The 10,921-nt window shown below is 44.6% G+C and overlaps 1 protein-coding gene across 1 annotated transcript; it reads right to left on the bottom strand.

Annotated features, from left to right (window-relative positions):
• Positions 1-342: 342 nt before the first annotated feature.
• Positions 343-8,968, bottom strand: KCNA1 (potassium voltage-gated channel subfamily A member 1). The gene is made up of 2 exons (XM_020994400.2): positions 8,287-8,968; positions 343-7,835 (listed from the first exon to the last, which is right to left on the bottom strand). The coding sequence occupies exon 2, from the start codon at positions 7,330-7,332 to the stop codon at positions 5,848-5,850; it is 1,485 nt and encodes a 494-aa protein (XP_020850059.1). The 5' UTR covers positions 7,333-7,835; positions 8,287-8,968; the 3' UTR covers positions 343-5,847.
• Between the last annotated feature and the right edge of the window lie 1,953 nt (positions 8,969-10,921).

Below are 10,921 nucleotides of genomic sequence, written 5' to 3'. Positions count from 1 at the left end.
GCAGATCATGAAATGGAATCCACTACATACTTGCTTGGGCCATATTTCCTTTTTCATTCACCAGATTTGGTTCCCCCATTCCTTATGCAGGACTGTTTCTGGTTGGATTCAGTCCAAGGAGAATCCTACAAGCAGTGCCTTCATTCAACCTCAAGGGCGTTCACCACTCAACAGAAATACTACAAATTTCTCCAAGGGAGCACAGGTGCTTCGTGATTCTGTACTGACCCCAGCAATCAGTGAACAGTAAGTGAATAAGGTCTATCGCTGTCCATATTGAGCTACCTATCCCACAGAGATAAACTGGACTAAAGACAAATAATCAGTCAAGATGTTCCAGGGTAAGATCCTTAAAAATTATCTTTAATTGATGCCAAGTATGAACAGATAATAAAGTGACAGAAGCAAGGAAAATTGCATAGATGAAAACTATGCACTTCAGTTAGGCTCTCAACTCATAACATTCAATGTCCTCTGACAAATCAAAGAGCTTTGTGAGGAGAGGGGAAAATGAGCAGTAACCTGAAAATGAGGTTAGCAATTTGCAAACTCAGGAAGCAAAATACTGCTTTGTCAGCTTCAATGGTTTGTTGCCCTGATGGTGCACTTTAAATTAATACTATTCATTTTCTATTTTAACCTTGGTGATTAATACTTTATTTTTAAAACCAGAGGTATGTCATATACAGCCCATATTATCTACCTGCAGCTGTTGAATACACGATTTCCAAACAGCGCATTAGAGAATAAAAGTGCTTCTGCATGTTAATGGAAAGGAAAAACTTTTCAGCTGGCATATTACACATGGGATTTCATCCCTTCTTATCCCCTCCCCCCACCAACTTTCCCACCTCTCCCAATTCCCTTCCCTTATTTATTGTTTCAAGGGTTTGAGGTTTTGTAACTGTGGGACACAAAACTTCATTCTTTGCCCTTTCTGTTCTGCGTCTTGGAAAACCCAAGCAGCCTCCCAATTAAAGTCACCCTGCAACTAGGGCTGATATCACTCAAACTAACAGTCTTGTGGCGGGAGGACTTCCTTAAGAACTCCTGGTGGATGTCCTGGCACTCCCAGGAAAGTCTATAGTAGTTTCACCTGTGTGAGGAGATGGTTTCTTATCCCAAATACTTATATATTAAGTAAAGATTTAGGGTTTCAAACCAAAACCCTAAACCCTGAAGCTCATTCAAGGTAGATGAGGAGGTGTAGCTAATTAACACATCACTTGTTTCTTTGCAAAGTGAAGTGTGTAAATTTCTTTCTTGGTAGATTGCCTGAGTGATGAGGAAGAAAAATTGTACCTATATCTCAAAGTTCTATAACATAAACATGAGCAAAATAGTCTGAACAGCACATGGGATTTACCTCCTGATGCCACCAACCAATAAAGATTATACCTGATTTCATGTTTATTTATCTTTCATATGAAAATAAAAAATCAGGCCTGACATACCAAACTCCTCATGATTTAGTTTCCTGCTTTAAAAAGTTCAGACTGATTGTTTGGCAGTTGTATTCTTCCTAACAAATTGTACAATGGATGGTTACCACCCACCAATTCTCACCACTCCCAAGAATATGCCTTTCCTAGAAGAGAAAGAAGAATTGCCTTCTGCTCAGTCTTTCTTTCATTCTTTCTGTTTTGCCCAACTGAGTTATCTATTGACCAAACAAGAAGTTAAAATTATGAGTATATGTTTCTAGATCTCTCACAATAAATGGGGCATGGGATAGGACCTTTATTTCCTGCCTCCTTCAGATGTGTTTTCTCTTATTTGGAAAATCTGAATGTGATACATGAAATAAAAGAGGCCCTTTCTCCTACAATGGAACGAAAATTCTACTTAAGGAAACACATCCCTCACTTAATGTCTGATGATTATTACTTCTAAGTGAGTTAGGATAGTAATTTCCCTTTGTGCTTCAGCTCTACTGTAATGGGAACTAAACTGTCTATACAAACTCCTTTTTTAAGGAAATGATTGTCCATTAGCCATAACTTCAAGAAACTGCTGCTGCTTAACTTGGTTTCATTGGGTTAACCCACTACCAAGGAACTGAATGACTGATTTAATAACATCAACTTTTTTTTTGGTGGGACACAGCAAGTCAAAAAAATAACAAAAGGTTTATGGCTATAATCTGTCTTCTACACATTCGAGGACAGAGGTGATTTAATTTCTTTGGTCACTTCAAATCTATCGAGTTAAGTTAGCTCCTTTCAGAGCTTCTTGGTACGCTAACAGCACTGGCAGGGACCAACATTTAACCCTATTAAACTAGGGCCCCTAAATTCTAGAAGGGCTGATTTGTGCACATCAGCCCTTCAGAAGTTTTCTCTCCCTAGAGAAAACCAGTATTCAGAACATGAGCCATATCAGTCTCTGGGGAAGGAAAGGAAAAGGGCAAAAGCCAGTCAAAAAATAAACAAATAAGCCAAAGGGTATTAATTCAATTCCTTAACAGGCAGCTTTGTTAAGTGCACCTTCAGGTCTACAAATACATTTCAGCCCTGTTGTAGTGCAAGGAATAAGAGCTTTTGTCAAACTTTGCATGCCTATACTACACAAAATAATCCTTTAAGCCATCCTTGTTGAATTCTGGAAACGAATTAAGAATGGGCAAGGGACATCCAGACTCCCCATACCACCCCCAAACTCTTTAGAACTCACCCCAAACCCTGGTCAACAGACCCATCCACATAGCTCTTTCTCCTCTAACACATTCACAGAGTCATCAGTCCAGTGGACAGGCTAAGGTGAAGGTTTCCAACTACTAGAGACACCTAGTAGCCGGTCAGTCTCCTCTGCTTTGGTCCTATTGGCTGGTCTTTTCAGCATCCATCCCACAGCACTGAATGGATTATTGCTGTTGACTGAGTGCAGTTGAACACAGGAAGTTGTGCGTTCTAGACCTCTGAGTGGAGATGAAGGATTGGAACATTCTTGGTTGTTTTGTAGTTGTTTTTGAGGGTGGCTTGTTTTCCTCCCCTAAGCAGGGAGTTTTAGAGGGGAGGGGAGAGTGATGAATGGCTGTTGGGGTAAGGGGGGAGAGTGGAAAGGAAGCACCACAGGCTCGTTCTGGAGAGGTTTCCCATCCTACAATCAGATGCCTTCCAATTATCACAGGAAGGTCACGTTCTTTTGGTCTCTCTTCACATAGGGTGTGTCTGTTTGTATCCATCCTTCAGGCTCATAGAAGCCAAACAAGCAAAGAAAATGTCTAAATTATTTTGCTTTAGCTCAGCAAGTAAGCCTTGTGCACGATTATATTGTGTTAAGTGCCTTACTGTACTGCCTAGAGAGGAGGGAAGGGCAGAAGGGAGAAAGGAAGGGGAGAGATCCCTATACAAAGCAGGAGAGAAGAAGGAAGTGGTCAGCAGCAGGCAGCCTCATGCTAAATTCAAATGAAGCTCCATCCCCACCTGTGTGTCCTTAAAGATTTGTGAGTGCCTCTCAGTTAAGTGACAGCTGTTTGTCTCCAAGGACCTATGCATTTCCTTCCTTTAGCTGGTCCATAAGCAGACCACCACTCTCTGGGGTTGGTGATTGGGGCAGGGGTTGTAAAGTTTTCAGTTAACAGAGGTGGGGACATACAGATAAAAAGAGGGTAGAAAGAAAAAAAATTTAATTAGAAAATTAAGGTTTTTTACTGAGTTATTCTGGATTCCAGAATAACAGAGGAGTAAGAGTAGGAGGGGAATATGAGAGGCATGGAAGAGCAAAGTACCTGTACATGATCTGAGGAGACACTAGAACTTCACAGGGACTCTGGCAGGAGTCCAAATACCAAAGCATTTCTCTGTTTTTGGAAGAAGAAGAAGGAGAGATTGAGTCCGTTGTCCATGTTCATTCTGAAGCTGGGTCTCAGGCCTCAGGTCACTGTCAACATCAGACTACCAAAGGGAAACAAGCTCATTGATGACGCCGTACATCATTGTCCCTGTTGTCTTCTCTTTCCAGGGGTCAGTATGGTGTGATCTTCTCATATTAGTGGAGGTGGGGAGGAGGGAGTGAACAGTGAAGGAGGGAAGGTGGTGAAGGTGGAAAAATAAAAAAAAAAAGATGCCCCAGCTCCTCCCCTCTTACCCCTCTTTAACTTTGCAGCTGTTTTAATGGAGGCACTTTCTGCAATTCAGTGGGTGCAGGATAAAGGCACTAAGCAACTATTTAAATAAATTGATTTTCTTCAGTAAGTTCTCAAAGGGAGTACCAAAGTCTCTAAAGACTTCAAATCATAACTGCAAAAAGAAATCATCTCTAATTTGGATGCGCACATTAGATAAAGAGTTTCATTTACATTCTAAGAATGCACCAAAAAGCATGCAGTATTGCACCATTTTTTGTTTTGTTTGTTTGTTTTTGTCTTTAGCTATAGAGGATATTGTTTCTTAGGTGTTGCTATATATAACTTGATAGCTTTTTATTTTTTCCATATACTTTCCCTTTAAGGGATGGGAATATTTTATCCTCTTTCTGATAATTCCTGGACAGAAACCAAACATTTCCCTGAGCAAAGGCAGGAAAATTCACTGAGTCCTCCTCTCCCTTCACTTTGTTTGGGCCCTTCTTATCATAAACTTTTTTTTATTTATTTTTTTTCTTACTGAAATCATGCATTAATGAATTCAAGTTACACCTTAGTCAAATAGGCCATGATGCGGAATAATAGAACATGCTTTGAGCTCCAAAAAAAGTATTGTTCCCATTTGACTAACATATGCACTTAAATACAGTGCTTTAAATTACTAATAAAACAGGTAATAAATTAAGGAGTGCACTTTTGGTGAATGAAAATGAAAAAGGGCCTATTTTTAGAATAGTTCAAAAGATAGCTTATCCCTTATTGTTTGAGGTAATGATCCCCGCATGCGATTATAAAATAAATAGTGTCAAATTCAAACATGCTTACAGTAAACTCCATTTGTTCTCTTGCAACAAAGGTGGGGAGGGGGGACAAAAGTTTTGCATCCGGTTCTTTTAAGTGAAGGGACAAGGAGCTCTAACAGGGGAAGAAAAAAAACCTTATATGTAGTTCATCTGCAGTTAAGAAAACTTAGCAGCATTGCAGATGTCTGAATTGATTTTTTTTCCTAAAAAAAAAAATCTTGGCTTGAGTAAGAAGGAGAATGGGCAAAGAGGGAGATCATTAGAGATCAGGCCCAATATTATACTTATAAGGTGCTATAGGGCCCATTCATGACTTATTGATTTTTCAAGAGGATAGATACACTTCAGCTGATTCAAATAAAAACGGCCAATATTCACTATGCTTTTTGGTCAATTCATTTATACATATGTCTTATATGTATAAATAGCTGATGCACTTTCTTTGATACACTGTCAGTGTGCATTTTGCAGAGATTTTTAATTGGAGTCCCATGCATATTTCATTTTTATATTTCTAAGTGATCATCTGTTTTTAAATATTTCTTTAAAATTAAGTTAAGCAGAGGGATGAAAAACATTTCAATATAGAGAAGCATATGAGTCTTATTTTACCTAGGCTAGTTCAAAGACTGTTCATTTTTTTTTACCAGTTATGGAAAATACCCTTTCTTTTTCTTTCACTTTTTAAAATAAAATGAAAATAGTATTTTTATGGATCCTGAAAGCTTCTGGTTCGCGGAGCCAAAAAATCTGCAATGCAAGAATGCATTTACAGGTCAATAGAGCATTCAAAGACTATTTAGTAAAGTATCTACAGAGTGTGACACAGGTCACTAGGTTTTTTTGTTATTATTGTTGTTTGAGGTGTGTTTTTTTTTTTCTGTTAAGTCTTTCAAGTTGCTAAGTGGAATTTGTGTGTGTATATGTGTGTGTGTGTGTTATGTTTTTAATTTTTTTTTAAACATCCGTCAGGAGCTTGCTCTTGTTAACACAGTTTTGGTTAGCTGTAGTGCAGTTGCCAGTTCTGATATTAGCCTGTCTATAGTGGGCTATACTATTATTCATATCCTCTTCAATTTCCATGTATTCAGATTTGCTGATAGTAGAGGAGCTACGGCGACTCAGGTCGCTATCAGAGGCTAAGTTAGGGGAACTAACATGGAGCAACTGAGCCTGCTCTTCCCCTTCAGTTTCTCGGTGGTAGAAATAGTTGAAATTGGACACAATGACAGGTACAGGCAGGGCAATTGTCAGCACACCAGCGATGGCACACAAGGAGCCCACGATCTTGCCTCCAATTGTCACAGGGTACATGTCACCGTATCCTACAGTGGTCATGGACACCACAGCCCACCAGAAAGCGTCGGGGATGCTTGAGAAGTGAGACTCAGCGTCTTCTGCCTCTGCAAAGTATACAGCACTAGAAAACAAGATAACCCCAATGAAAAGGAAAAAGATGAGCAAACCTAGCTCTCTCATGCTAGCCTTGAGAGTCTGACCTAGGATCTGGAGACCCTTGGAATGGCGGGACAGTTTGAAGATTCTAAAGACCCTTACCAATCGGATGACTCTTAAGATGGCCAGTGAAGTAGCCTGCTCACCCTTCTGGTTGCCCTCCTGCTCTGCCATTTCAGTGCCCAGGGTAATGAAGTAGGGGATGATGGCCACGATGTCAATGAAATTCATGATGTTCTTGAAGAAATCTGTTTTGCTGGGACAGGCAAAGAAGCGTACCACGAGCTCAAAGGAAAACCAGATGATGCATAATGTTTCCACGATGAAGAAGGGATCTGTGAAAATGTTAGATTTGTAGTAGATTGTGGTGTTGTCACTTGGTTGAAAGGTGCTGAATTCCCTTTCTTCTTTTAGCTCAGGCAGGGTCTCCAGGCAGAAAATAACTATAGAGATCAGGATTACCATGACTGAGACAATCGCAATGACCCGTGCAGGCCCAGAGCTCTCAGGATACTCAAAGAGGAGCCACACCTGGCGCTGGTACTCCTTCTCTGGCAATGGGCGCTCTTCCTCCTTGATGAAACCTTCATCCTCTCGGAACTTCTCCATGGCCTCCTCACCCAACTCATAAAACTTGATCTCCTCAGAGAACATGTCCAGGGGCACATTGACAGGTCTACGCAGGCGCCCTCCAGACTGGTAATAATAGAGGATGGCATCAAAGCTGGGCCTGTTGCGGTCAAAAAAATACTCATTTCTCAGGGGGTCGAAGTAGCGCATGCGTTTCTTGGGATTCCCCAACAGTGTGTTGGGGAACTGTGCCAGGGTCTTAAGTTGTGTCTCAAAACGCAGCCCAGAGATGTTGATCACCACCCTTTCACAGCAGTCATGGTCGTCATGGTCTGCTGGCCTGGGATAGCTGATGTCTTGGGGATGGCCCTGGGCGGCAGAAGCCTCCTCCACGTTCTCTCCGGACATCACCGTCATGGTCTAAGCTGGGTGGAAGGGTGTGGAGCAGAGAGGGTGGACTGGGGTGGTGAAGTTGTTGGAAGGAGGGGGGGGAGAGGGTAACCAAATGCCCCCCACCCCCCACCTAGAGTGTTTGAATCCTCCACCCCTTAGGGAGAATAGCCCAAAGGTAGGAAGGAAACGAATCTGGGCTCTATCGATCTACTCTCACCCCCACCTAATTTTTTCCCAAATTGGAATCCCCCTTTCCAGCAGCACGTGGCTCCTGTTCTGCTGTGGGGAGGGGGGTGTTGTTTTTCTTTCCTCTCAAGGTAATGCTGTTCTGGCAAACTTCGACATTGCATTTGGGGGAGGGGGTCACCCTTTTACCCCCGCCCTAAATCGTCATAAAAACAGGACTGGGTGCAGTGTCAGCTCAGCAGACTCCCCTGCCTTCCATTTCTCCCTCTTTCTCTGGTCTATCCTCCCTCCTACCCCTCTTCTGCTGCTTTTTAAGCTCCCACCAGGGCGATCGATGGATGCTGCAGAAAAATAGAAAGTGATAGGGAAGTATAAAAAAAAAATCAAAAACATTCAGACGGAACGCATCTATAGAAACTGCAAAAGCACATACATCTATCTACCTTTCCTGTATTGGAAAGCACCAGACATAGCTAAGGCAATCTCTCTCTCTGTCTCTCTCTCTCTCTCTCTCTCTCTCTCTCTCTCTCTCTCTCTCTCTCTCTCTCTCTCTCTCTCTCTCTCTCTCTCTCTCTCTCTCTCTCTCACTTACTTCAAGTTTTCTGGTTTCTCCTGCCCACCTCCCCCATTCCCCTATAGCCGATCTGTTTACAACTTCATTAACAACTGAGCCCGAAGGCGGGGGCTACCAGAGATCCAGGGTTCTCACGCCCCGCTCCCCCTCACCCTCCCTACTCTGATTCGTGCAGCCAGCCCCCGAATGGCGGAGCCCTACCGGGCTTCTCGTCTTACCTGGAGGGGTGTCTGGGCAGGCGTCAGTGGCGATGTTGAGTCGGGAGAAGAGTTCCTGTTGGAATGCGGCAAGTCTCCTTGGCGGCGGCGGTAGCAACAGCAGCATCCAAAAGGCGCAGTGACAAACTCAGCCTCCAGCTCTCTCCTCCTGCGCTCCTCTCCTTGCCGAGATCGCTCTATAGGGCCGCTGCTGCCGAAATATTTATACCCACCCCCATTTCTAACAACTCGAAAGACTATACAGAAAGGAAGAAAGATAGGAAGACCCCTCTCCAGTTCCAAGTTACTAGGGTTGCTGGAGAGGGAAAGGGGTGGGAGGGGGAGGGGAGTGGGGCGGAGGGGTACCTCTACAAAAATCCCTAGAATTAAAATAAAATTCAAATTTAAAAAAAAAAAATCGCTCTCTCTGGCACTCCAGGAGTCTCTGCTTCGCTTCTAGAGGGATGGATCCAGGCTGTGGGCGGCAGGAGAGAGCCGCCCGGGATCTACATAGCTACTCCAAGCACCTCCACCCCGCCTCTCGCTAGCTTAGTCCTCCAGGAAGCTCCGCTGGACACCTGGGGTTTGGGAAGCCTCGGAGTCGAGCGGGACTATTGCGGTAGTGACAGCAGCCGCGGCGGTAGCAACGGCAGAGCGGCGGCGCGGTCCATTTCTGGACCCTGCAAGATCAGCAGAAACCCGAGGAGGCGCCTCTGGTGCGGAGCGGGGATTGGCCCGCCAGGGTCGTGGGATGGGGAGGGGGAGGAGGAAGGAGCTGGAGGATAGAGAAGTGGGCGGGGGATGGGGGGGTGCAGAAGAGGGAGTTTCTCACCCTTGTCAGCCATCCTTCTCCTCCTCCAACAAACACCCCCCCAGAACCTCCCCCTCTCCCTCCCTAGCCCATCACAATTCAGAGCCCCGAACACGCGAAACTACCCAGCTGCGACCTTCCCAGGGGATTTAACATTGCAAATGACCACTTTCGACGCAATGCAGGCTGTAGCACTCAAGGCTAGCAGGATCCTTGGTGGCTTTTATGTATGTGGATGCTTGTATAGATGTGTCCGTTCCGCAATGAGTCTTTTAGTCACTGTGTGATGCATTACTGGTATACTTCCCTTCTTCTACTTCCCCTCTCTCTTCCTTTCCCCACGAAACTCCCTCTCCTCCTTCCCTGCACCCACCCAACACGTTCTCCACCACCCCAACAGCTCGCGTTGCCTGAGGTAGGAGTTCTACTCCAAGGCAGCTTCTGGCAGTTAGAGCAATGAATCTTTTAAGGGGCGAAAAGTCAGCAATGTAGGTTCACTTGGGTTTGGGATATTCTTTAGGGGAAGAGAGGGAATCGTCTCCTTGCGTCCTAACGTGGGTATGAAGTTTTCTTGTTTATTTTTAATTAGACAAGATGTGCCTGGCTTGTGAGGGGACGGTTTCGCCTTCGCTTTGTGGCGTATCCTGCCCACTTAATGCCAACTGAAAATCAATTGAGTGGAAAACCCGACTGAACACCACACACACACACACACGCACACACACACACACGCTCTGCCCTTTCCTCCTCACTCTCTATCTACTGTTTTCCCGGTAGATCTCCCCTAAGGAGCCACATGCCGCCCTTGCCACTTCTCCAATCAGGAAGCCGCCCCCATAGAATCGCCAGGCGGTGAGATGCGGGGTAGGACGCAGTACTTGGCACGAGGAGCCTGGGCGCATAAGGCACACGGCGCCAGCTGTGCCCCCGTAGGCGCTGCGCCTAAACCTGCAGCAGAAAGGAAGCCAGGGAGCACGCTCCAGCTCTTTAGGGAAGCGTCTAAGGCTCTTAAGAGGCGGGGGGGGGGGAGCGGGAGTCGCCAGTGATTGGTTCTCCTTGATGCACTGGCACCAACACCCCAACGCACACACATCCCCCCCTTCCTCTGCTTACACTACACCACCATCTCTCTGATCAAGGTCAGTGGCCCCAACCTCCCTGTTTGGCTCACTCTAGAGGATGTCTAATGGATTCCATGCTTCCCTGGACTGTTAGAATAGCAGTTCAGCGGTTACTAGAAGAGAAAGAGTTAATGCTTTTCTTTTTATTTATGTGTTCCCTTCCCCCCCCCCATACTCACACCCCTGCATTCTTTTTGAGGGTGCTGAGGTATCTTGTATAAGTACCTCTTTCCCTCGGTCTTAAGCTACTAGACCAAATGCCATCCTCTCTAAGCACGGACTTCCCTCCATCCCAATTACCTAGAACAAGTAGTTGCCCTATTAGGTGCCGTATGATGTTGAAGAGGTAAGGGAAATTCAATATGGCAAACATTTGGGCTCTGAAATAAAAGAGGATTAGGCACCTTGTTTAAACAGTTTTATTTAGAGGTCTGCTCCTAAAGATAAACTAGAGTCAAGGTTATTCCCCTGGGGATTCCTGTTATATCTCCTAATGGAATGTAAGCTCCATGACTCTCTGTCCTGCTTTTGCGTTCCCAGACCCAAGGAGAGGCAATTGAATTGAACATTCACAGAATTTATCTGTCTTCCTGGTTTGGGCTGCCAAAAGCAGACTCTAATTTTGCTGACTCAGCGTTTGGAGATTGCAGTCCTAAAAGAACCTGAGTCTAGAAAAGGTTGAGGTGATCCCGAAGAGCTAGCATGGCTTCATCAAAAACATTTC

This window comes from Phascolarctos cinereus, unplaced genomic scaffold, assembly GCF_003287225.1.
Source record: "Phascolarctos cinereus isolate Bilbo 61053 unplaced genomic scaffold, phaCin_HiC Scaffold_1;HRSCAF=81, whole genome shotgun sequence".
In the NCBI taxonomy this organism is placed as follows: domain Eukaryota; kingdom Metazoa; phylum Chordata; class Mammalia; order Diprotodontia; family Phascolarctidae; genus Phascolarctos; species Phascolarctos cinereus.
This window is presented reverse-complemented; position numbering and strand designations above follow the sequence as displayed.

Excerpts from the sequence above, each read along its gene's own strand:
- KCNA1 (XM_020994400.2), bottom strand. The coding sequence starts at position 7,332 with ATGACGGTGATGTCCGGAGAGAACGTGGAGGAGGCTTCTGCCGCCCAG.